The 27513-nt window shown below is 37.9% G+C and overlaps 1 protein-coding gene across 1 annotated transcript in view; it reads left to right on the top strand.

The window, feature by feature from the left end:
* Window positions 1–27513, top strand: part of PIBF1 (progesterone immunomodulatory binding factor 1) — a 127825-nt gene that overhangs the window by 60963 nt on the left and 39349 nt on the right. The window contains exons 10-12 of the mRNA XM_075723055.1: window positions 13497–13662; window positions 19070–19220; window positions 23301–23391. Of these exons, the coding sequence (XP_075579170.1) occupies window positions 13497–13662; window positions 19070–19220; window positions 23301–23391 (408 nt within the window). The remainder of the gene's footprint in view (window positions 1–13496; window positions 13663–19069; window positions 19221–23300; window positions 23392–27513) is intronic.

Raw genomic sequence — 27513 nt, 5'->3', positions numbered from 1 at the left:
CAATAAAAAGATGTCTACTTTCATATGCTATGATCTAAAAGTTAAAAAGAAAAGGTTATAATCTCCAGGTACTCAGTTGGGACAGGGAATATTTGGACATCAGGAGTGTCTTATCTACAAGTCCTGTTAGGGGAAAAGACCCAAAAGAACAAGCATTTGTTTTCAAGTCCGCCACAAGAAGAAGGAAAATTATATTTCTCAGATATGGTTATTGCCGGGATTGTGATAGTTCAGCTGAAGAAAGAATTGTTTAAATGGTGAGAGAAAATGGGAGGAAAATACAAAAATTAAGACAAAGATACGTAGGAAGGGAGAAGAGAGCTGGACATAATTAGAGAAAGCAGAGAAACAGAAAACTTGGTTAGTCTAGGAATTATATGCACTAAAATAAATAAATTTCCGTACTTTTTGCTGTGGTCTTTCAGGAGCCAGGTGGTGATTATATCACATCTAAGACTCTTCTTAAAAGGTATGCTTGAAACTTTTATTGCAAAGCCTGTTAATATCCCCATAATTCATGAATTCTAACTTCCTTCTTTTCAAACCTGGATTTTGTTTTCTCTTTAACTGCTTCCCACAGTGCTACTCTTCTCAAATTAATAACTTCAGTAGTAGAAAAGGTAGAAAAGCTGTATAAAGGCAAAGTTGTATCTGTCTATAAAAATTTTGTTAAACTTGTCAGACAAGTGATAAAATATAGAAAAGTATGTTGTGAAAGCAAATATGCTCAAGAGTGGAGACAGTCTGGAGTTAACTGATTATTTTTCAAAATAGTTACTGTGTTTTTGAAGTATTTTCATTTTTCACATGCCTCAGCAGGTAATATAGGATAATTTGGTAACTGAAGAATTTATTGGGATAGGCTGCTTTATAGAAAACTTAGATTCATTGGGCATTTTCCTGCTTAGAAATGAAGAGAAATGAGATTGTTTCATTAGTGTCATGAACAGCTTGGTGATGTATGTGTTCAGGATTCATTTATTACTCTGCTTGAAGCTTTTAAGAGTATGTAGAATGTGACTGTAGCTCTTCTTGTTTTGGGCTGTAAGAGTATCGTCCATATTCTCTTATGCTATTGCTGTTGTTTTAAGTGTGTTTATTGTTCTTACAATATCTTCAAAAGTGTCTCTGATTTGAAGGGCATGTACAGTTCAGGAAAATACTTTTTAGAAGCAATATATGTTTCACTTCTGGACAATGACATACACAGACATCAACGTCTTAAGACTTGTAACAAACCAGCTAGTATATAACATTATTTGGTAGTTGTCGCTAAAGCTGAAATGCAGTTGATGAGCTTGTTTTTTAAGTTATAGGAATGAGGAGAGGTTTTCATGCTGTATCCCTTGTTTTCCCATTAATGGTAATGTTAATGTGGTTCCAGTTGCTATCACTGCATAGGAAAGGATATTTCACATATCTTAGACTTGAAAGAAGACAGATCCAGTAATGCTCATCTACCCATTGCTTGTTTGTCAGTCATTTTACTATCCTTTGATTATGTAAGACCCATCTCTGCTAGCTGTTGCCATTATCATGTCTTTACATCTTTTGCTCTTCTAACAAAAACTTCCCTCAGCTGCCCAGTTGCACTGAAGCATGCCTGATGGCCTGCAGGTGGCTTAATGGAAGTTCCTTTATGTTCTGAAAGACAGATGGTAATCGATGTATTTTTCCAGCATCATACTTAGTTTAAAACAACTGCTGGAAGTACAAGTCTAGTAGTCTTTGGTACATGATTTTTAATATTTTAATAGCTTTTATGTAGTGTTCAAATGCTAATAAGCAAATGCAAATTACCTTGTGTGTGACTATGTGTCATCCTTCTTGTCTTTGAAGGGAACAAATGGGTTTTTTGTAAACAGCAAGGTTGGTATTAGCTAGCAGTGCACCCTGACAGCATCCTGGGCTGTATTAGCAGGAGAATAGTCAAGACATCAAGGGCCGTCCAGTTTTGGGACATCCAATGCAAGTAACATAATGATAAACTAGAGTGAGTGTAGTGGAGGGCCACCAGAATGGTCGGGGCTGGAGCACTTGCCCCGTGAGGAGAAGCTGAGGAGGGGGTTTGTTCAGTCTGGCTGCTGGGGCACCTAACAGCAGTGCCCCCAGTGCCTACGAGGAGGTCACCAGGAAGATGGAGCCAGGCCCTTCACGGCAGGCATGGTACAAGGAGAAGAGAACATCAGTGGAAACAGGAGATTCTGACTTGGTATAAGGACAAACTTTTTTACTGCAGCCAAGCATTACTGTGGGCAGCCTCCATCCTTGGGAGTTTTCAAGATCCAAGTGGCTAAAGCTTTGAGCCGCCTCGTCTGATTTCATAGCTGACCTTGCTCTGAGCAGGATGTTGGGCTAGATACCCCCTGAAATCCCTTCCAACCTGGATTATTTAATAATTCTGTTTTGCATTTGCATTGTTGAGATCTTCTTTCTAAGGGGTAATTTTACTGGGGAATAAATGGAAAATTATGCAGCAATATGCTGGCCTCTTGAATTTAAATTTTGCTTATTTCTTAAGTCACTTCAAACACCAAGACCCTCCATCACATTAATTCTTAGGGGAAAAGTTGCTTTACTGTCCATCATTGCTAACTGTAGCACTTTTAGGAACACATCCTTGACAGATAACAAGGTATGCCTGTACTTTGAACTCTCGTTATCAGGAAATCAAACCTGTTACATGTGATATAAAGGACATACCAATCATTTGCTAAATTATGGCAGTTTGAACCCTAACCTTCTGACCTATTCTGCCAGACTTGCAGTGGGGAAAATGGAGGGCAGGGCAGTCTCTCTGCTGATACAGTAATTACATATATCTTTTCTTTTTCAGATGTCAGAGGAGCTTTGTCTGATGGTCTCCCTGTTAGCCCTATCTCAAAAGATTTGTCCCTACTTTCTCATTCCTCTCCCTGTCCTTTTCTGGGAAGCTTCAGTGATGACATTTCCTTTTCTTATTTTTTCCTTGCTGATCATCCAAAAAGCTCCTTTTTTTTCCTCACTGTATAGAATAGAATTTTAGCTTTGATGTTATTAATTACATACAAGTTACATTTGTGGAATTAAAAACCTAAAAATCTGTATGTTCATTTCTGACTGTTTTAAGGATGTATATGGCATTCCAAACATTTTTCTTCTGTTTGTAGCTGTCTGTGTTTTTAGTGCTTTTTAGATTTTATTTGTTTAAAGGAGAGGGGCATTTCAGTATTGCTGTTGTCACTTATATAACTGCTGTTCAGTCAATCACTTGACATTGACTTTTTCCCTTTTTGCATTAATGGAATTAAAAATCATACAGTAATTACCTTTTATTAAGTATATATTTACATCTAAAAGTATCTTAATGAATTTTCTGTTAAATCAGAGGAACAGCAGCATATACAACAACAGACAATAAATGCTATTGTAGAAGACAGGGGATAAGATTGCTGACATATATTTAAGTTTCTTTTCATAAACAGTGTGGAATTTTTTATGTTTCTCATGTGTAAAATGTGACTTGAATGTCATGATTTGGACTGTTACCTTTGTTATTTTTTCAGTCTCTGAGTTACTGCAAAAGTTTTATCAAAGTTGTGTGAGATGGTTTCTTGCCTTTTCCTCAGTAGTAACTTGTGTATAGGACTACAACATATCTGTATACCCATAATATTCTTTCAAAATATCTTTGCAATCCAATTTTAATTTTCTGGGTTTTAATTTTAATAAACTTCTTATGCAACCTACTTTGTAGAAAGAGTAGCAAAGGGAAAAGATTGGAGGGAAAAGTACATGCAGTTTACAGATTGATGTGTTCACAATGTAAATCATGTAAATTAATAGAAAAGGTAACAAACCTTGTCAACGTGAGCATCCAGAGAGTTTATTTCCTTGACTCACCTTCCGCTTGTTTATTTATGGTTTAGATTTGACCAATATGTGTGTATCAGAAGTTTTCAGTAGCTTCCTTTCAGTGTCTGCAGAGGTTTAAAGTTTGTGACTTCAGGTATTTAAAAAAAAAATAGTCAAAACGTCTACTAGCTTTAGCAAGGAAGGTTTTATGATTTCTTTCAGAGTTTGGGGTTTGTGTGTATACTTAGGCATGCACTTGTATATTTGGATGCAGTATTCTTTTTTCATAGTGACAGCACTAGTATGGATTGATTAATTAAAGAAAAAGAAAAAAGTCTATTCCCTGGAGAGGATCTACAGCATATTGGGAATATTGACTGATTGTTTACCTCAAGAATTTCATATAAATTTGGTAGTTTAGTTATAATTATGTCAAATTTCTTTAATTATCAATCTTACATTTGTTTCAGCTACTATCTTGAAAAATTACTGCTCTAGAACATTCAGGGAAGGGAACGTATGCCAATATGCTAAGGGCCAGCTGTGAGCTTTGATGTAATGCTACATCAAAACATATCTGAGCCATGTGAAGTAAAACTACATGCACATATTGGCACTCTGAAAACTCCCTGAATACTGAATTAGCCTAGCAAGTAATGATCACTCTACCCAGAATCACAAGAAAGACTTGAAAATATTTATATTGATTTAACTGAGTATCTGGTGGAAAAATAACCTCTGTTAAAGTGGGAGTTGGAGAGTTTTAAAAGATACATTTTTGTATGTTTTATCCAAGAGGGAAAAAACAATTCAAGCAACATTTTCAGAATCTTTGTGTAACTGTTGACTCCAATTTCTTAGTTTGCTTGAGCAATGAAGAACAATGTTTGCAGTGCAATAATAAAAACGTCATGAAGAATTTCTGTAGCTTCCACTATCCCCCAAATCTGTTCAGGTATGTTTCATCCACTACAATAGCAATTTATTTCAGTTATATTCCAGAAAAACAAATACTAATACTGTTATTAAAGAATTTTTTCATGGAGTAATAATATTTCTGAAAAGCTAATACTTGGTTTAAGGAGGTAAATTGTTGAATCATTATTGAAATTGTGTGGTAGCTTACAAAAATAATTATGAACACCAGAAAAAAGGATCAAGTCAGACAATTCTAAGTGTATGTTACAAATTTGAAATTTAGTACAGAGTAATATTAAAAGCTGATGCTTTATTTTTTCTAGTGTTTTATAGCAAGGAAGTTGCTGGCATTTCCTTCGTTCAAGTCCGTTACATATTTCCCATATCAAAATCTCTCACAGTTACAATTCAAATTAATTATTTTCTGAACCAATCAATATACATTATTGGAGGATAAGTCTCTCTACTATTCCTTGCCTTTTTGTTGATTTAGTACAAAATTCAGCTTTGTTAACATGGCAATTTTTGAAAGGACTGAAGTAAACCATGAAATAAAAATATTGGTTTAATAAAGTTAATGGTTTGGGATGCCATGGGAAATCAAATAGAGAATAGTGTGCACAGAAAATGTGACTAAAGACATAATGAGTTTTTAATAAATACACTTCAGGGGTTTTGCTCTTGGATTAAAATATGTACAATAGACAAAACCATATTGCAGAGCAGGGGTCCTTTTCAATCTGTCACTTCAAAGTGAATTTTTTAAAAAATTGAAGTGTTTATCTGTTTGAGCAAAGAAGTCGTTTAGGCAATGAGAAATCTAATCATGCTTATTCTGCTGCTTGTCCAGATATGCGTTCCACCTCAGTTCAGGATGTTTCTGATACTTTCAAGATTGGAGACTTTTGCCATTTTATGTGCTAGTGCACACAGATGCAAAAGATAGCTTTATGCAGTGTATCGAGGCTGTGCCAGGAACAATAGAACTGTTCAGCTGCTTCTGACTACTTTTGGCTTGAGGTAGAGCTGCTCGTATCTGCACCCTTTAGCTTGGCTATGTTTCCCTTTTAGATTGTTGTCCTGTACTTTGGGGAATTCTATGAAGCTATTTCCTTTGTTATCTCTTCACTAGGCTTCAGAGAACTCAGTTAATAGCCTTCCTGTTTGAAAAAGAGGAATCTTTTTTCTTTCTTTGGGGTTATTTTGAAGTTTTATTCAAGGGATGTTGTGAGGTGATAATTTCCATTTCTGGATTCACAAACTAGATATCGCTGTGCCTATGTCTCCTGAAATAACCTAATCAGGTAGGTATTCTCTGACTAACCATGAATACTAATGATTTCTGTGTTTCATGTTTGTACAGTTTTTCATAGATTTAGAATTCATCATCCCCAGAAACATAAATGAGAACACAAGGATATAAATCTTTGACTAAGATGTCTAGACAAAGAGAAAAGCAACTATCATTAGACTCCTAAAAATTCCCAGGGTGACTCTGTTCTCCTATTCATGTATCTAAGAAACAGTTTTTGAGGAGGAAACGGTGAAATTACATCCCATTCCTTATTATATGCTTATTGGTTTCTTTAGATCCTTTCTTTTTGTTAAGGATGCTGTTATTAATATCTCTATACTGGTAAAGTTCAGTTAGGTTATTTGAGGAGATTTTATGTTTATTTCACTGAATCAAATAACAAGAGTTAACTCAGTCAAGATGCTGATTACTTAAACCAAGTAATAACAGTCTAGGCAAGTGACTCTGAGCAAAATAAGCATGCATCAGCAGCATTGAATTAACACAGAGTAGCAACCACATCCTGTTTCATTTTTATAAAAAAGCATGACAGGAGTTGCTCATCTCTTTTACAGTTGCTCATCTCTACATCCCAAAGTAAGCATGCACTTTCAGGAAGTGGAAGACTGGATTCAACGTCCATCAGAGCTCCAGGACTGAGAGAAAGCTCCCTAGTGAAGGTTTATTATGAAATTCTCGTGACTGAAATATAACTCCCAAGCACAGGCTACACTAGGCTAGGCCGAAGCAGTCTCTGCCATTACTGTTGAAGCTGTGTCTCAGTGCAGGAGCGAATCTTAAGTTTCACAGAGTCAGAGTCAAATAAAAGGCAGCACAATTGCATAGTCCAGAGACAAGGAAACAAAGGTGTATTTCAGTCCCTGCCAGTCAGCATGATTTAGCAGATATATCTAAAGCAGACTCATCTTTTGTAATGTTCATTCTTCCAGTTCTTAAAAGAGATGGAACACTCATTGTGCTAATTAGGTTAGTCTAGCTGTCCTAGTGGAATAAACACAAAGGTAAGCAGCTACCTTTGTAGTAACTCATCAGGATGTGCCTTTTATATGTATATTCTACAACCCCACCTTTAACTTTGCTCTTTACCGGTCGTGTTACAGGTTAGTGAGAAGATCTATGCAGCAGCTAACCTGTTTCTTTCTCTGGCATAAGGCACAAGAATACATGGGAAGTATGCATGTTCTCATCGGACACTGCGGGGAAAAGTGTCCAATCTAGTGTACACTGGGCATTAGTCTAGTTAGGGTAAAAAGAATACATGGGTTCTACACACTGAAGAACTCCACTTACTGCATAGATAATTTTGGGTGTAAGTGTCCTGAAACTACATGTAGTGTAAAACAGCTGTTTATCTTGCTGAATCTGGATGTTTGGAACTAGCACATCCTACATACTGCAAAATACTATGTGGAAGTGTTGCCTCCAAGGAAGTTGTTTTGACAGAATGAGGATCAGAGGCCAATACATAACAAATGCTTAGAATGCTGCAAAACACAAAAATCTGCTTTGAAGCAAGCAGCTTTAAACAAAGCTTCTAAGCTTTCTCTCTCAAACAGATTTTACTAAACCACATGCAAAAGTACTGTATGTTTAATTACTTGATACGAAGCAAATGTAACATCTGGCAAGAACTTGCATGTTAAATCATGTTTACCCTTCAGCATTTAAGCTATATGGTTCTGGATTTTTTTTTTTTTTTAATAAAACAAGAATGCTATGCTGAAAAAATCCTCGGTATGTTATTTGGGGAAAACAAATTTTAAGTTAAAACTATTTCAGCAAACAAATTTTTCATTGTTTAAACAATTTGTAGATGGCATGCTTCATCTTCTGTTTAATCATTATACTCGGTGCTTTTTTCCTTTTGTTGGAGGTATTTAAATTCATTGTTACTAAGTGCTTTGTTATTTTAGTCCAGATTAGAAATAATTTAACATATTTGGTAGACATTAATGAAGCAATAAATAATACAAAAGACTGAAAATGTCTATAAAGTTAGTGTAACAATCTCCATAAAATACATGTCTTTAAATGAAGAATGACAGTTTTCTTACGGATTTTGTAGTGAATATTAAAACAGACTTTCAGTTTATGAAACCAGCCAGATACATGACAGATGAGACTTACGTTCAGTGCTTCAGAAGGAGAGCAATGAAAGCATTTGAAACTAAGGATCGGAGTTCCTACATTTTCAGTTACTTAGTGGGTAGCATGTGAACTCAATTCATGGGAAATTTTTGATTGCTCAGAAGCAAACCAGCCAGTTTTTAGTACCAAAGATCAAAAAGAGAACCAGTGAAAACAAGATCCTTTGAGTGTCTGTGTTTGAAATGGAGTCTCAGTTTGCCACATGTATGGACAGCGTATGGGTAGTCTGTAAGATGACTGAATTTAATTCAGGCCTATCTAGACTGCTGTAACTCCTTCTGTGTGACTCCAAGTGGCACAATGAAGAGTAAGGAAAATTCTGTTCTGTGCTTTTATACTTAGCTTTGGCCTCTTTGGAAATGAGGAGGCCTTAACAGCCAGACTCACTTGGACAAGGTGAGGAAGTTAAACTGGGATTTGAATCTCATGGTGAAAGAAGTATGGGTAGGATTTGATGAAAGATGCTGAACTGTGAGGGTGATACAGGAATAGAGAGAAAGAAAACCAGCAGTTGAAGGGTAGGGTTGTAAGATAGGAATGGAACCTGAGTAGGCTAGGAACACAGGTGGGAAGAAAAACAGATGCACCGAGTAGAAAGAATGAAAATAGAACTGGAAATCAGGAGAAATCTGGGCTGGCGCTGGGACAGAGAGGGAGGAGGGCAGGAACGTTAGAGAACATGCTGGGGCTGGAAGTGGGAGATTAGCAATAGGACAGGTTAGGGAGGAAATGTCGGTAGCATTTAGGTTTCTCTGCAGATTTGGCACTGAACCAAAGCAGAGACATTTGTACAAATAGGAGAGTATACTGTAATTACTGTAAAGATCTTAGATCTGGAACTGACCCATCTTGTGGAGTCAGGATGATTTCACAACTTACAGGGTTTTTTCCATTGTTAAACTTGAAAATAATGTCTAAAATATATCCTAAAGAGCCTTAGGTTGGTATTATCAAGTCTGCAAAATTAGAAAGGGTTGATGTTGCATTTTGTATAATCTTGTTAGGACTTCCTTTGCAAGATTTATTATTTCATAGTATTTACTTGCTTGGTATTCTTTCCTATTAACAAGCATAATACTAGGACTTGTTATTTCTCGAATGGTTAATTTTACAAATTTATTGTCTTCTAATGTACTTCATTATGGATGTCATCTATCTGGATTTGTGTAAGACCTTTGACACGGTCCCCCACAGCATCCTTCTCTAAATTGGGGAGATATGGATTTGATGAGTGGACTGTTCGGTGGATGAAGAATTGGTTGGATGGTCGCATCGAGAGGGTAGTGTTCAATGGCTCAATGTCCAGATGGAGGTCAGTGACAAGTGGTGTCCCTCAGGGGTCCGTATTGGAACCAGTACTATTTAATATCTTCATCAAGGACATGGTGGGATCAAGTGCACCCTCAGCAAGTTTGCAGATGACACCAAGCTGAGTGCTGTGGTTGACACTCCTGAGGGATGGGTTGCCATCCAGAGGGACCTGGACAAGCTGGAGAGGTGGGCCTGTGTGAACCTCATGAGGTTCAACAAGGCCAAGTGCAAGGTCCTGCACCTGGGTCGGGGCAACCCCCAGTATCAATACAGAGTGGAGGATGAAGGGATTGAGAGCAGCCCTGCGGAGGAGGACTTGGGGGTACTGGTGGATGAAAAGCTGGACATGAGCCAACAATGTGTGCTAGCAGCCCAGAAGGCCAACTGTACCCTGGGCTGCATCAAAAGAAGTGTGGCCAGCAGGTCGAGGGAGGTGATTCTGCCCCTCTCCTCTGCTCTGGTGAGACCCCACCTGGAGTACTGCGTCCAGCTCTGGAGTCCTCAGTGCAGGAAAGACATGGACCTGCTGGAGCAGGTCCAGAGGAGGGCCACCAAAATGATCCGAGGGCTGGAGCACCTCTCCTGTGAAGGAAGGCTGATAGAGTTGCGGTTGTTCAGCCTGGAGAAGGGAAGGCTCCAGGGACACTTTATTGCAGCCTTTCAGTACTTAAAGGAGGCTTATAAGAAAGATGGGGACAGACTTTTTAGCAGGGCCTGTTGCAATAGGACAAGGGGTAATGGTTGTAAACTAAAAGAGGATAGATCCAGACTAGCTATAAGGAAGACATTTTTTACAGTGAGGGTGGTCAAGCACTGGAAGAGGTTGCCCAGAGAGGTGGTAGAGGCCCCATCCCTGGCAACATTCCAGGTGAGGTTGGATGGGGCTCTGAGCACCCTGATCTGGTTAAAGCTGTCCCTGCTCACTGCAGGGGGGTTGGGCTAGATGGCCTCTAAAGGTCCCTTCCAACCCAAACTATTCTATGATTCTGTGATTTGTTGTTCAGTTGTTGAGGAGTACTGCTGTACATCTCAGTTTTTGTGAACGGGGTAGACAATGAGAAAAGAGACTCTATTTCTGTTAGGTAAAACCAGATTAGAGTTTCTATCTCAGTCCTTATGGGATGCTTATAAGAAGTTGGAAATAAGTGAATCTCACATTACACACATATATGATAGAAGTCTCTGAACATCAATATTAGATTAGGCTGTGCTGGATGTGTCTTGTAGTTCATTCAAAAAACAGTTGTCTGGCATACTTTCTTTAGCGTACAGACTATATGATTTTAATGTGAAATCTTTTAGTTAACTCTCATTATATGTAGATTTTGAAAAGTTATTAAACCATTATCCACCATTTGCAAAAACAGACTCCTCTGACAGAAAAATCTTAAAACCATCCTTACAAACCAGAGTTTAAGTCCCTCTGAATATTCTCTTTCTTACTTTGCTGTAGGAATAACCTTTTAGATAACCTTTCAGATTGTGTCACTCTGCTATAACAAACTTCAGGCATTATTGACTGATCATCCGAATGGCACAGAGACATAATGAAGTTGAGACCTCATTCCAGATGATTTTTACATGTTTTTTTTTCCATTTTTTTCATTGTCTCAATCTGTATTTTCCCTTTCATTCCCAACCCTCATTCTTCTGTGAGACAAAAACCTCTACTCTTTCCCTGTATCAAGTTTGCTAAAATTTCTTGACGGAGAAAAATCCTGTACACCCGCATTCTACTATTTTTTTTCCATAATAGTAGTATTAAAGCATTAGGGTGGTTTTGTTTTCTTTTATTTTCCCTTAGAGACCATCAGGCAGATTAAGGAATGTATTTTGGCATTGTGTTACATGACTATGTACACACATGCACACACACTTGTGCTGAAGTAGTAGCCAAGAAACCAGAGATACTATCTGGTTTGATAGGTAGGACAAACTCTGAATGCTGCTACAGTGGAGGAGTTACGAGTGAGCTCAACAGTGTCGTAAGGTCAAAAGAAAACTTGACTCTTCATAACCTTACCAGTAAAAAACAGATTATGCACATGTAAGCTACTTCAAATTTCCAAAATACAAAGTACAATTTTTTTTTTCTGAAGTTACTGTTCATGATTGGGTTGATAAGCATGCTCTGGAAGCACCCAGCTGATTGGGTAGACTTACAAAATCATCAGAGAACTACGGACTTCTCTGGAAAGTATAGAAAGTAAGTACAGAGAAGTATGCATAGCCTGTGTTTATGTGTGTTTCCAGTGTGTAGGCTGTGTACAGAACAGATCATTGAACCTCAAACTAATTTAAGGTCTGAAGCAGTCTACAGGAAGGCATTGCCATTTATTTTGTGTAAAGGCAGAAGATATGAATTTGTTGTTGAAAGTCAATAAATATGACTTGTAACTTGTAGATAAATTTCATTTGTGTATTGCATTGCACATCAGTTGGCTGGATGACATGTATCTTTGTGAAGACTTACTCATTTTGGAACAAAACAGTCTTCCCAGGATTGTAAACAATGTGTATAGCAGAACAGATTTAGTGTGATGCCTGCAGCCAATCATGTACAAAGTGTGGAGAATGTAAGAGTGCTGAAATATTTTTTTGTGGTAAAGTGAAAATAGGAACATACAGTCAGGGAATAGTGATGAACTACTTGAAGTATTAGCACTTGGAAAGCATCTTCAACCAAAATTGACAGCAGCAGTCAATAACCAGATAGATAATTGGCATTTAGCAGTATGAGTGCAGTAACTCTGAGGATAAATGTCATACTATTGAAAAAGAAAATTGTTTTTAAAAGAGTGACCTTTTCATGAGCTCAGTAGGCAGAATTTCCAATCTCTGCTCACGCAGCCTATGTGGGAGCAATCTCATTCATGCATTGGACTGTTTATTCATACACAGATGTCTACAGAGTGATTATAAAGGGCATCATAATGACACCTGTTTGTTCAGCTCAAGTTAATTCCAGTGAAAATTGCTTCCTCTTTGTCCCTTAGAAACATTCCTACATCTGAAATCCTCAGGGAAAATATTTGAAGTAATCCCCTTGTTTGTGTTAAATGCTCTCAATCCCACCTAAAGATCAGGTGCTAAATAGGGTGGAATTGTGTTGCAACTGCTATTTGACAAATGACAGCTAACATAACAGCCATGCTAGGTTAGAGTAAAGGTTTATATGGCATTCTAACAATTTGTTGTTAAGTGACTTCTGTGTGAGAAGTACCATCTTGCGTTTAATAGTTGTCAAAGGATTTCTCTGCTAAGTTTATTCAGTATCCTCTTGATTAAGTGTTAATTTTTAGCATCCACAACATCTTATGGTAAGGAATTTCACAGCTTTCATGTGTGAAGAAGGACTTCTATTTGTTTTCATTCTGCATCTGCTAGCTTTATTAGCTGCTTTCTCATTTATCTGTTGGAAAATACAGTGAATAATTTATTCCTATTCTCATTCTCTGTGCCACTCATGATGTTACAGGCCTCTCCTATTTCTCCATTTTCATTACACCATCTCTTTTCCAAGCTGTAGAGTGCTAACTTGCTTAAGTAATTTCTTCCACACAGTGCAACTGTATAAGTGCATGATGTTGCTGTCCTTAGTATCTCTTCCATGGAAAGACTTCAGTGCATACATTTGTGTACCTAGAAAGAGATTCACATTGATCTAACATTTTTAAAAAATAAGGTATACTGTAAGGTCATAGTCATTTGATTGTGCATTAACCATATATTCAGAAAAGCCATGGACTGAGTTTTCAACATACTGTCTTGTTGTCATTATAGTATTGAATTTTCCTAATAATGTTTCAAATATGGGTTACAATAGTTACATAGATAACCATACTAATACTTATGAAACTCTTAAAAATACTGTATTAATTTCTGAAATGTATACCTCTAATGAACAGGACTAGCATGGATTCTATGTTTGTTTATTTTTGAATAATCAAAACTTTTTTTTTTCTTTTAGGTATAGACAAATGCAGCTTGGCACAGAAAGCAAAGTAGCTGAACTTCTTCACCAAAGTAAGTTAAAGTCCTTTGAAAGTGAACATGTTCAGCTCATGCAACAAGAAACAGCTAAGAATCTTTCACAGTGCCAAATGGAATGTGAGAAGTATCAGAGAAAGCTGGAGGTATGTTATATAAAGAGACACTTTACGGGGCATTATATAGTTGTTTTCAATTAGAATTTAAAATGGAAAAGCTGGGAAAAAAGTGGCAAAGAACATATACAGCTGAATTAGTATCTCCACCAAATTCTGCTGAAGCAGAATCTAATGACAAAGCTTATTAAGTTTGACCAGTTCAATGGAAAACAAAACTTAGGGGAGAGGAAGAAGGCAAAACAATATCTTATGGAGAGATGTTGAAGACAGTACCTCATTCATGTGAGGTATATATATGCTTGTATCATAAAGCTGCTTATGGCAGTCATCTATGTGATTATTGTAGGGAAAGAAGACAGTTATACCAGAACAGTTATGGTGAATTCAGTATTGCGGTGGGTTGACCCTGGATGGATGCCAAGTGCCCACCAAAGCTGCTCTATCACTCTCCTTCTCAACTGGACAGGGGAGAGAAAATATAACGAAAAAGCTCATGGGTCAAGATAAGGACAGGGAGATCACTCAGCAATTACTGTCACAGGCAAAACAGACTCGACTTGGGGAAAATCAGTTTAATTTATTGCCAATCAAAACTGAGTAGGGTAATGAGAAATAAAACACCTTCCCCCCACCCTTCCCTTCTTCCCGGGCTCAACTTCACTCCTGATTTTTCTCTACTTTCTCCCCCTGAGTGGCGCAGGGGGACAGGGAACAGGGATTGCGGTCAGTTCATCACATGTCGTCTCTGCCGCTCCTTCTTCCTCAAGGGAGGATTCCTCTTCCCTTGCTCCAGTGTGGGGTCCCTGTTGTGGTTTAGCCCCAGCCAGCAACTAAGCACCATGCAGCCGCTCACTCACTCCCCCTACTCTGATGGGATGGGATGGGGGAGAGAATCGGAAGAGTAAGAGTGAGAAACACTCCTGGGTTGAGATAAGAACAGTTTAATAATTGAAATAAAGTAAGATAGTAATGATAATAATAACATAATAATAATAATAATAATGTACAAAGCAAGTGATGCACAACGCAATGCTCACCACCCGCCGACCAATACCCAGACAGTTCCTGAGCAGCAATTGCTGCCCCCCGGCCAACCCCCCCAGTTCATATACTGAGCATGACATCATACGGTATGGAATAGCCCTTGGGTCAGTTTGGATCAACTATTCTGGCTGTGGCCCCTCCCAGTTTCTTGTGCACCTGGCAGAGCATGGGAAGCTGAAAAGTCCTTGACTAGCATAAGCAGTACTTAGCAACAACTAAACCATCAACATTATTCTCCTACTAAATCCAAACCACAGCACTATCCCTGCTACTAGGAAGAAAACTAACTCTATCCCAGCCGAAACCAGGACAGTCCCTCCCACGGGAGACAGTCCTCCATGAACTTCTCCAATGTGGGTCCTTCCCATGGGCTTACAGTTCTTCACGAACTGCTCCAGCGTGGGTCCCTTCCACGGGGCGCAGTCCTTCAGGAGCAGACTGCTCCAGCATGGGTCCCCCATGGGGTCACAAGTCCTGCCAGAAAACCTGCTCCAGCGTGGGCTCCTCTCTCTCCATGGGTCCACAGGTCCTGCCAGGAGCCTGCTCCAGCGTGGGCTTGCCTTGGGGGCGCAGCCTCCTTTGGGCACATACGCCTGCTCTCCTTTGGGTTCTCCCCAGGCTGCAGGTGGATATCTGCTCCACCATGGACCTCCATGGGCTGCAGGGGCACAGCCTGCCTCACCATGGTCTTCACCACAGGCTGCAGGGGAATCTCTGCTCTGGTGCCTGGAGCTCCTCCTCCCCCTCCTTCTTCACTGACCTTGGTGTCTGCAGCGTCATTCCTCTCACATATTCTCACTCCTCACTCCAGCTGCAGTTTGTGTCCCATTGGGGTTTTTTTTTCCCCCTCTTAAATATGTTATCACAGAGGCACTACCACTATCACTGATTCCCTCGGCCTTGGCCAGTGGCAGGTCTGTGTTGGAGCCAGCTGGCATTGGCTCTGTCGGACATAGGGGACTCTCAATCCCCCTCCTCAAGAGCACAGGGGGGTAAATAAGCTGAAAAGGCTCGTGGGTTGATATAAAGATAGGGAGATCACTTACCAGTTACAATCATGGGTAAAACAGACTTGCCCCGGGGAAAATTAATTTCACTTATTAGCAATTGAAATAGATTTGGATAGTGAGAAACAAAGACAAAAACTGAAACATCTTTCCCCACCCCTTTCTCTTCTGTGTTTAACTTCCCTCCTTCATTTCTGACTCCTATACCTCCCCCATCCCTGAGTAGCACAGGGAGAGATAGGGAATGGGGGTTGGGGTCAGTCCGTAACAGCTCCTCTCTGCTGCTCCTTCCTCCTCACACTTTTACCCTGCTCCAACATGGATCCTCCATGGGCTGCAGCTTCCTTCAGGAGAAAATTTGCTCCTACTGGGGCTCTCTACAGGTTGTAGTTCCTTCAGTGCATGTCCACCTGCTCCAGCATGGTGTCCTCTATGGGCAGCAGTGTTGGTATCTGCTCTGGCGTGGTCTGCCATGGTCTGCAGGAGGACAACCTGCTTCACCATGGTCTTTTCCACGGGCTGCAAGGGAATCTCTGGTCTGGCACGTGGAGCCTCCTCCCCTCCTTCTCTTACCTTGGTGTCTCAAACGCTTTTTTCCCCTAAATCCTTACTTCCTGTGTGGAGTTTTTTGCCCTTTCTTAAACGTTTTTTCCCCGAGGCGCCGCCATCTTGGCTGCGGGGCTGGGCCGTGCCCCGCGGGGGTCGGTTGGAGCCGGCTGGAACCGGCTGTGTCCGGCCCGGGGCAGCCCCGGCCGCTCCTCACAGGGGCCGCCCCGCAGCCCCCGCTGCCGCCGCCTGGGCACCCACACCCACTGCACCTGTTTACATAGAGTTGATTGACTCGGACCTTTTTATCTCTACAAGCTTAGCATTTATTATCTTTCAAACATGTACTTTCACCAGTGTATTGTATCCTGTTCACCTATTTTAGTATCGGAAAGGTGTCCAGTATTCAGCACAGCAAACTTACGTAAAAACAAAATTTATTTACCTGTGCAAAGTTAGTCCCAAAATTATATCACCAAGTCCAATTTGTGAGATTTAAATGAGATTGGCAGTGTATGTCTACAACAAATGTCAGGATACAAGGTGGACAGGATAGAATAAAAACCTTTTTTCCAAGTGCCAGCTGTGGCAGCCTTCCTTTTTTGAAGAAGGATGCTGTTTTTCAAGTCCCTGCATTTCTACTGCTGAACCTGCCTAGGATGTTTATGAAAAGGAACTATCAAGTGGAAACAGAATTAGAGAGTTCTAGATAAAATGTAATTTCTTGTTTTGTCTGTATTGGGACATTCAGATCCTGGCTGGTGAGGTTAGTTGTGGTCACAAGCACTGGGAGTGCCAGTTTTGCTAGACTTTGAGGTTGCTAAACAGATTTTTAATTGTACAGACATGTCTAAACTTTGAGAATACAGTTAAATTTGAGTTATATTTCCTTTCTCTTTGTGGATATTTATTTGAAATGAATAACATCTTGAATATTTGGCATTCAATTCTGTTAATGCTTTTGGCACTTCCTTTTCTCTTTAGAGAGATGCTTTGAAACCAGTGCTCTTTCATAAAGAAATGTTCTTGCAGAATTTAAATATTTGTTGTCTGAAGCTTTTACTTTTGCTCCTTCGACTGAATTCTTAATTTCCTTTCTTATACATAGTATTGATGTACTAAGGGTTTTTTCTTATCCTTCTTATAGGACCTTGATATTAATTAATAGTGTAGTCACTTAATAGTGTGGCTCAGCTACAGCTGCTTTGTGAACCAGCTCTTGTTTTTATTTGGATTTCGGCGTAGAGTAGTTTCTCTTCTTTATGCATGCTAAACTAGGAAACAGATGGTTTATATGTTGCCAAATTTTAACCTATACATTTATTCTTCTGCAACACTAGACCAATTTTTTATATTCGAGTGGCTTGTTTCTCTAAGCATTGCGCATTCTTTAGTGTTTTTGACAGTGAATCTGCTATTACTGCTGTATACGCTATGCATATATTTCTGTATCTCAAGATCTGCGTCCAGCTCTGGGGCCCTCAGCACAAGAAGGACATGGACCTGTTGGAGTGGGTCCAGAGGAGGGCCACCAAAATGATCTGAGGGCTGGAGCACCTCTCCTGTGAGGACAGGCTGAGGGAGTTGGGGTTGTTCAGCCTGGAGAAGAGAAGGCTGCGAGGAGACCTTATTGCAGCCTTTCAGTACTTAAAGGGGGCCTACAGGAAGGATGGGGAGAATCTTCTTGGTTGGACTGGATGATCTTAAAGGTCCTTTCCAACCTAAACGATTCTATGATTCTTAGCAAGGCCTGTTGTGACAGGACGAGGAGTAATGGTTTTAAACTAAAGGAGGGTAGATTTAGACTGGCTATAAGGAAGAAATTTTTTACGATGAGGGTGGTCAAGCACTGGAACAGGTTGCCCAGAGAGGCAGTAGTGGCCCCATCCCTGGCAACATTCCAGGTGAGGTTGGATGGGGCTCTGAGCAACCTGATCTGGTTAAAGCTGTCCCTGCTCACTGCAGGGGGGTTGGGCTAGGTGACCTCTAAAGGTCCCTTCCAACCCAAAGCAGTCTATGATTCTGTGATCTATATTCAATTGTCACCTTGAATGTTTGGGATTTTTATTTGTGAAGTTAGTATTAAACTTAGCTACAGTACTACTTGGTTATTACTTTACCTGTTTTGGCGGGAGTTTTTCTGCAAAGCGTGTAGATTACTGCTTTACCAAGGATTTTTTTTATTGCAGTTGGTTTTATAATATTTATGTTGCCAATGTTGTTTTCTGTTTTCAAGCACTGTATCAAGCTTTAGGTCTTACGCGGACCTTCGTAACTTTTAATTTTGAATATGTGCTTTTTTGTTTAAGCTTAGTGGATTAAGTATTGACATTAGTCCTGAACATCAATGGCATATTACCTTTCAGTAAATAATAAGAATCTGGTATATCTTAAATACCAAATTTTGATATTCATGGATTTACCAATCTGTAAAGGAACCTTCTTTTTTTGAATTGATAACTGAAACCTGAATCCAGTTAAAGCAACAAAAATAAATGTATTTACACTGTTTTGACTGCTGTGTATTAATTTTTTTAGCTGTTACCTTGCTTTTCCTGACTCTCCTTTAAAATTCTTGTAGCTTTTTCAGAGAGAGATTCTTAGAATTACTAAGGCCTTAGGCGATAGGCATAAGTCATATGACCTGAGAGTGTAATCTGTGCAAGATAATATAGTTGAAAAAATAACTGCTTTTTAAACTATTTTAATCTTTCCTGTGCAAAAACATCAAATATTTAGTATCATATTGCTAAGCATTTTACATGTATTATATTTTGCCTCTTTCATAAATAGCTGTAATGCTGAATCCCTGATCTTTCCATTATTCATTCTCACAGGTGCTTACTAAAGAATTTTATAGTCTTCAGTCTTCTAGTGAAACACGCATTATTGAACTTCAAACACAGAATTCTGAGTTTCAAGCAAGGCTAGATACTTACGAAAAACTTGAAAAAGAACTTGATGAGATAATATTGCAGGCAGCAGAAAGTAAGTTCTGTCACAAATTATATTCTATATGTAGGTGTTTCTGGCATTATGACAAGACATCTTATTTCTCATGGCACTTGGAAAGTACTACAGTGCCTGTCATTCTCTCTCCTTATGCCTGACAAGTAAGATGCAGTAATTATTTTGATAGATAATATTAATGATGGGTTTCTAAACGTATTTGTAAATATGTATCAAATAAACATGAACTTAGACATACGGATATTTAAAATCATCTCAGTGTTTCTTTTTCCCTCATTTCTCATCTCCTTATTCTAATCATCCATTATAATTAGATATGTTTTTTAGGAGTCTCCTATTAAGCATAGTTTGATACCAGGAAACCTTCTTTGTTGACAGACAATTATAGGTTTCATAATACAGTACAGTGATTAATGTGAATTTTTGAATGAATTGGGGGGAAAAAAGCTCTTCTTTGTGTTGAATTACTAATAATTAGACATTAAGTAGTTGCTTTTGGCAGATCAGTCTGTTCAAGTACTAAACCCTGGATTAAATTCAGGCCTGATTACTCTTGAAAATTTTTGTCTCCGGTTGGCAAAAATAACAATATCTGTTCTCAAACACAGGAAAATTTCCGTGAAATCTCTATTGATTTGATTCTCAGCCTAAATTAATCCACAAAGCAAGTAATTTCTAATTTGAAACAGACTCTAATCTTGAAGTCTTTTAGCCTGTGTGTAAATGGAGTAGGACATTTTAAGATTTCAAGCTAATTCATTTATCTTCTTGTCCTTTTCTCTTTGTTTGCTCCTCCTAAAAATAATCACAATTTATGAATAAATGTTTTCCAAGTAGAAGATCATTGCATAAGCTTTATATATAAATAATAGTGTAAAGCAAAGTATGTATTACTGGGATGCAATGATGTCTGGGTATCATTATTAATTAGACTGTACATACATACTTTATTAATTTTATACACTGCAGCTTGTACTTGTTAGAATGGCATAACTACCCAAAGGTTCCAGTCTGACCATGAGCATGTTTGCTATGTACAGGCTTATGTTTTAGTTGGTAACATGTTTTTTGAAGTATATGTATATCAATTTGCCTAAGGAGTATTTATGTATTAATACAGATTTTTTGGACCTTCATTTTTTCCAAGGAGAACATAGAGTTCAGAATGCTGGTTTTTGTTTACACTGATTTACATTTTCTTACGCATCTTGGGATGGCAGTAAAGTTTTTTACAGAACTAAATCATTCTTAACTTCTTAAGTATGTATTTTAATTACAATTTATATTCTATGCTACAGAATATGACTGAGAGAAAGGAAAGTTTACAAATGGACTGTTCTGTTACAATATAATGACTGTTTCCTTATTTTGGTGGAGAAAAAAGGGAATTACAGTTCAATATTATTTCAATATACTTTCTATTTATAACTAACATTGTTTTTTCTTACTGTTATTATAGTGTATTTGATATTGGAAGTTAGGATTAATACTAATTAAGACTGAATTCCAGCACCAAGGTGAACTTCTGAGGAAAATTAGAATAAATAAAATTATTTCCTTTTTAAAAACACTTTGAAGGAGAAGACAGACATAGTTCCCCCTGTGTCTCAAATTATGTCCTAGTATTTATATGTTATAAATAGCTAAAGGTAGAAAAATTGTTGAAAGAAAGGAAATAGAATTATTTTTCAAATTTAATATGTTCTGGAAATACTCCAGTGTATCTTTCAGAGAATATAATTCAGGCTGAAGCATTGTGTGGAAGACAATTAGAATTTTCTATGGACTTTAGTGAGAATAAGATTTTACTCTTCAGTCCTGTGGTCCCTTCTTTATAGTTCAATACCACGTAATATTTTTTCTTCTCCTTGAGTTATGAAGTCTCTGCTGCTTTACAATATTTGGGGGTGCTGGTGGGGGTTGGGTTCTCTGGACTTTTTAATAAACTGTGTATTTGCACATGTGGGGTGGCTTTGTCATAATGATAATATAAGCTTTTTATTTTTTCCCTTGGAGAATATGCATGTGGAAGAGATCACTGAATTGTGACTGTTACTCCCTCATCGTTATACCTCACTTTATTAATATTGAAATAACATGAAACAGCCTATTCAGGAAACTATCAAGAATTTATGTAGCCACTCCTTACAGTATCTGAGTGGTTTCCACATGAATAGCAGTAGTAAACTTTCTTGGCATTTGTCTATTCTTCCTTTTCAGGGTACAATCTTCACTTTGGGGTATTTTTGTTGTACACTAGTTGTTTGATTTTTCTTGCTTCCATTGGTTAGTGACTTTTTAAGAAAATGGTTGAACCTATCTGTATCCTCACAATGTCACTTTTTTGCTAACTAGTGTAAAAAACTGTCATTAATAAGTGTCCCCTAACTTGTAAAATGTATATTTTATACCACAAAGTCAGGTGAAGAGCCTGGAAAGACATAAAAGATGATGAGATGCACACACTGATAGAGAACATTACTTCAGCTTGATATCTACAACATTGCCAAATTTTTTTGCGTTTGTCTTCACGATCTGACATTTACATGCACATTACTGAGAAATAAGAATTTATAGGGCATGATCTTACTGACATTTTTCTGAGACATACAACACTGAATTTGTAACCAAAAATAAGGATTATGACAAAAGCAGGTCAAATAATTTTTTGTGTTTTTTCTGAACCAGAGGTATTTAAGGCACTGGAGAATTCCCCATCATAACTAAGACAGCCTTGAAAATCTGAAGTTCTGGTGCCTTTGTACTGCCACATCAGTAAACTTCTTCTGTCGTACTTCCTGGAATTTCTGTATTGTTTTTCATGTAACTAGATATGTGACTTATCACAAGTGCTCTACTAGAGGCTTTTCTCTTTTTAAATGTGTTTTAAGAATCCTTGTTTAAAGTAGCATTAAAAGGGTATTAGACAAGTGAGGAAAGAAGCTATAGCGTTGTGCAAGTTGTTGAGAGGAGAAGGTATTTCTGATTTTGAGGCACTTGAGCATTAGGAAAGATGAGTCAGATAGGACTGTCACATCCTTTCCTAAATTTGTTTCTCCTGTTCCCAACTACTTGATTCATCAAAGCTGTTGTGTGGTGCCTGGGCTGGTGTTCACTTGTGCTCCCTCCCTCTCTCACACCCCTGCCACTCCCCCTCTCTCTTTGTCCCCCTTTACCCCTCCTCTCTGTCCCTGCCTACCTCCCCCACACACACTTCTTTTTTTTCTTTTCTTTTCTTTTCTTTTTTTTTTTTTTTTCTGGCCCACTTTAGCTTACAGGAGGGAGGAAACCTGAATTACACAAGCCGAAATACTAAAATCTGTACACGTTTTAATATTGCTGCTATTGGGATTTCTTTTCAAAGTAATTCCAATGTGTTTTAAACCCTTAGAAATACGTTTTCAGAAATCAATCACCTATGGAGGCGGAGATTAATCTAAATATTTTTACTTTGCATAAATATAAGAATCTTCTTCTTGCCCTTCTCTAAAGATGGGCATAGCATTTGTTTTCCGCAGGTTATCAGAAATTTCTGATCACCACACTCTTTCAGAAATTATAGTGAGCAGTGTCACAGTGACATCAGCTCCCCTCAGCAACCTCAGATGTGTCCTTTCTGGTCGCATGGACTTGTTTATGTCCAGTTGGCTTAGGTACTGCCTAATTTTATCTTCCTCTACTTCCTCATATATGCACAGAAAATGAATTCTTTGGAAAAAAAACCTTAGCAACCTAACCCTGTACTGCTGAATTAAACTTATCCTATTAGTGTGTATTTTGTGACTATACCAATAATATGAATATTCAAGGACACTGAACTCTTTTTCTTTACTTTCATATTGCATAAGTCTGATGTTAATCAGAAAAATAAAAAAATGAAAAGCCTGCCAGTGTTTTAAGAAATTAATGTATGCCACTTGTATTAATGCTAATTGTGAACAAAATTGTTCTACTGAAGTCCGGAAGGTTACACCAACTGAAAAACTAGCTTCTAGAAAAATTCTGTGTGTGTGTATAATTATAAAAAGAATTGCTTAGAAGTTTGTAGGATTACTGTAATTATGTTCTTCAGTGGTACCTTTCTGCAATTTTTTGCAGTGGAAAATGAAGTTGAAGCTGAAAGGGTTCTCTTCTCATATGGGTATGGTGCTAATGTTCCTACAACAGCCAAAAGACGACTAAAGCAAAGGTAAAAAAGTGCCTCCTGAATTTACTTGTTCAAGATAAAGTAAATGAAGATATGTGCATTATGTTTTGTCTTAGAATCCAGCCACTTTGATTAACATAAAGAGTTTTTTTAATGACTTAAGTATACAAGAATAGAATGAAGACTAGGGCCGGTTAATGGGGTTAGTAAATATAAATGAGCATATACATATTTTTCTAGTTCATTTTAAGATCTTTTTTCCTTACCTTTCAGAAAGATGAATTTTAATTGTATAAAACTAAACAGCTGTAAAAACAGGCTAGTTACATTGTTTACATTTATATAATAGGAAATAAGTTTTTAATACCCTGAAAATGATTGTATGTAATTGTAACAAAAATACATCTGTCAGGAAATTAAGAAGGCCAAGGTTTCAGAGCATCACTGTTTCATCTTTACATACAGGATCTGATTCCGGTTATTCTTCAGTTTGCTCTGATACTATTTGATCAGTATTTTAAAATTACGTGTAGGCTGAATAACATATCTCTTGATCATAGTAATTTTTAAATAATAAACATATATTATGTATTGCGTTTAAGAAATAATAGTGACATTTGAATGTCCCGTTGTGAGCATAAAGGCTACAACTCACTGCGAAGTATAGGGAATGTGGATTTATTTATAATATTTTTAAACTGTGACCACAGCAAAACTTTTGCTGTTGTTTAAAATATCTATAGATAGTATAAAGAGAAAACATAACCTAAGGTTGGAATCATGGAATAGTGGGATGATTTAGGTTGGAAGGAACATCTGGAGGTCAGCAGGGTCCAACACCATGCTCAGAGCAAATCCAGTTGTTCAAGAGCTTGTCCAGCTAAGTTTTGGGTTTCCCTATGGGTGGAGATTCCACGTCCTCCACAATATCAAGTCAGAGTAATGGTTTTTTGTCCAGAATCTTGTCTCCTTGCAGAGGAGACACTGCAATTAGGATGGTGGTTCTTCCAGGATTAGACTTATTCCTTGTGCTTTGAGTGTGCCTACAATTTGCTCAAATGCAGGAAAGTCAACTGTATAATTTGTGTTAGTGGTAGACTTTGACCATGCCATCTTCTACCAAAATGAGAGACACCACCATCATTGGTGGACACTTAAAGAAGAGTATAAAGATAGGGTGAACATGTACCATAGCTTCACAGTGTGCATGTCTAGCATTCAGGAGCTGGAAATGCATTTTTTGTCATGTATAGCTGTTTTTTACTACAAGTATTAGTTTGTTTAGTTGGTTTTGTCCTCTTAACCCCCACCTTCTCCATGACAAAGAATATTTAACATCGAAAGTTACTGATGAGAATTAAGGGCAAATGATGATCTGTTCATGTTTGCAACAAAGATTTATGGGCCATGTACCATTTCTTCTATCCTTTTATATTTGTTTTTCAGGTAAGTGTTGTCAATATGATTGTCAATCAGATTAGACCTGTTATGCACTGAGTTACATATTGCTGACAAAAACTGTAAAGATTTTATGTAGTATTTAACTTTGGCATGGCTTAATTTGCTCTTTCACATTTTTAAGCCTCTTCAGATTGTTTACTTGTAAGATTTCTTCTTCTATTGCATAAAATTCAAGAAGAAAAGAAAAGGGGCAGGGGTGGGGTGTGGCAAAAACTCCATAACCCTGTTATATGTCTGTTTTAGGAGACTGTTGAGAGTTCTATAGCATAATTTCCTAAAACTTCAGTTTCTTCCTCCTCTGTCAGTAGTTTGAGAACTTTTCTGAGTTTCGGCTTAGATCCTTCTTTTTCCTCACCTTATTAGATTCAGGTTAGATTATTTACATATAAAAGAATTCTGCTAAATCAGCTTTGAACGGTGAATCTGATGAGCAATAAGCCAGGATTTCAGATGTGCTGAGAAGTGGCTCTATCAGAATGCCTCATATTCTTCTGTTCCAAAAGGCATTGGCAGATAAAGCTGATTTCATAGAATCATAGAATCGTTTAGGTTGGAAAAGACCTTTAAGATCATCCAGTCCAACCATTTAATCCTTCATAATAGTGTTGGAGACTTCATAGACTTTATCTTTTAAAATTAAGAAGATTAAAAAAGCCATAAAAGTCTGTGTGTGGTTTACCCGCTGCTGTTCTGACTCAAGGGAAACTGCCATGCAGAAAATGTGTGTGATTCCTTTGGCTCCCTAAGCTTTAAAGCAAAGTCTTTGTGACATCAACTTCTATGTTTAGAGCCATTAAAGAAACACAGCTAAGTCTTCTGCTCTCTGGGATTGCTTAAGGAAAGACAATCTATTACAAATGTCAACAACCTTCTTTTTGAAGTCCGCTACCTGCTCTTTAATTCCGGACATGTGGGATCCTAAATGAAGAGCTCTTGTAAGTTCACAGCATGCACTTCAGTCTCTGAAACTTTGTACAGAACTGCCTGTTCAAGCATAGTGCATTGTGGGGTCTATAACTCTTTGCCTATTTGCCAGAAACAACTATTTCAGTACCTCGGATGTAGGCACCATATACTCAGTAAATTGAACATGCCTGGGAACATTCTGAAGCATCAAGACCAAATGGCATGTAGTAGTCCACTTCCGTAAAACTGAACTCTCAGTGTAGGTTAGCTGCATGTGAACTACATATTGGCAATGATTGCTTGCCCATGCTAACTCTTCAGTTATGCCTAGGAACTGTTTGGGAGAGTGTTAATGAGTTAAATGCCGGAATAATACCAGGAACACTCTAGTGGTTTGCTAACAATAAATTATCACAATCTTGAGCACTGCATAATTTTCTAGTATAGTTGGAATCAAAGTTTTCCAGAATGTCTTTGCAGATCAGTCCCTTTGTCCTTTTGCTTTACATTTAAACTAGTTAAAAAACATAATGACAAGCATACTTGAAAGACGTACTTGTGTTTATCCTTAAATACTTGCAAATTCAGGTCAAGTCCACTGAATAGTTGTAGCTGGGAAAATTACGACGGGCTACATTCCCAAAGGTGCCATGGGAAGGTATCCATGTTTCCCTTTGGACTCTAATAGCTAATGTATAAGATTCCTAACTAGAGATAATCAGAGAAGTGGTTCATTTCTCTTTTTTACTAGACAGGATCTTAACACACATCCCATATCTCCCAAATAAAAATCAAAATAACTAGTTTGGAGAATTAATTTCTCTTTTTGTCAGTTATTGTTGACACAGTCTAATGCTCCTTGTAGGAGGAATTGAGAACACCAACTTTTTAGTGAATGCTATTGAGAATTTCATACAAGGCGGAAGTAAAAGATTGTCTGTATGAAAAGGTAGGTTTATAACACAGGTGAAAAATATTAAGACTTCTGCCAAATCTAAAAGTGTATTCCCTTTTACTGAGGAGAAGGTGGAGGTTATGACTGATCAAATTTTCAGAGAAAGTTCATACGCTCATCTGGCTTTCCACACTCTAAGCCTCATCTTAAGGGTAAATATAATCTCCTGTCAGTCTGCTTTAGACCACTCACACTCTTATAGATTTAGTATCATGGTCAAGAACTGGATAACACTTTGCTATCCATTATTTGGAGGCTAACAGTCTTACATTTTCAGTTTATGGATGGTAAACATTGAGAGTCTAAGATCTGAACTGGAGTGACTTCTCCCTTTCTTCAATATACAAGTTTCTGAAAAATGGCACACATTTGACTGGAAGGACAGATTGTTATGGAAAGCCATTAGTCCAGTGGTTAAGGCACAGTAAAAAGGAGTATTAGCCCTGTATATCCTCATTTTTAGAGCTCTGAATTTCCCATGTCATGTTGTGAAATAGATTGGTGACTAGAGTACCTAAACACGGAGGGGTACAGTGATAAATTCAGTAGATACAATTTTGATAATAAGCCACCAAGCTGCTGAATCCCACAAAGATGGCAGGATTCATTACCGGATACGTAAATGTAAACATCTACTCATAGGTTTAACACAGAGACTTGGCATCTAACCTCCCATTATAAGCAGTTTAGTTCTAATCAGTATAGTCAATGGAGTTTGGAGTACATTTCCATTCACCATCCCGGAGTCCATTTTCGTGAAATATAGTCAGGCTTTACAGACTATATTGAATAGGACTAAATGATTAATAACAGCTTCAAAGACTAGGTTAGATGTCTGGAAG

This window comes from Pelecanus crispus, chromosome 1 (genome assembly GCF_030463565.1).
Source record: "Pelecanus crispus isolate bPelCri1 chromosome 1, bPelCri1.pri, whole genome shotgun sequence".
Taxonomy (NCBI): Eukaryota; Metazoa; Chordata; class Aves; order Pelecaniformes; family Pelecanidae; genus Pelecanus; species Pelecanus crispus.
The sequence above is the reverse complement of the archived record's forward strand: the minus strand, read 5'-3'. Positions and strand labels throughout refer to the sequence as shown.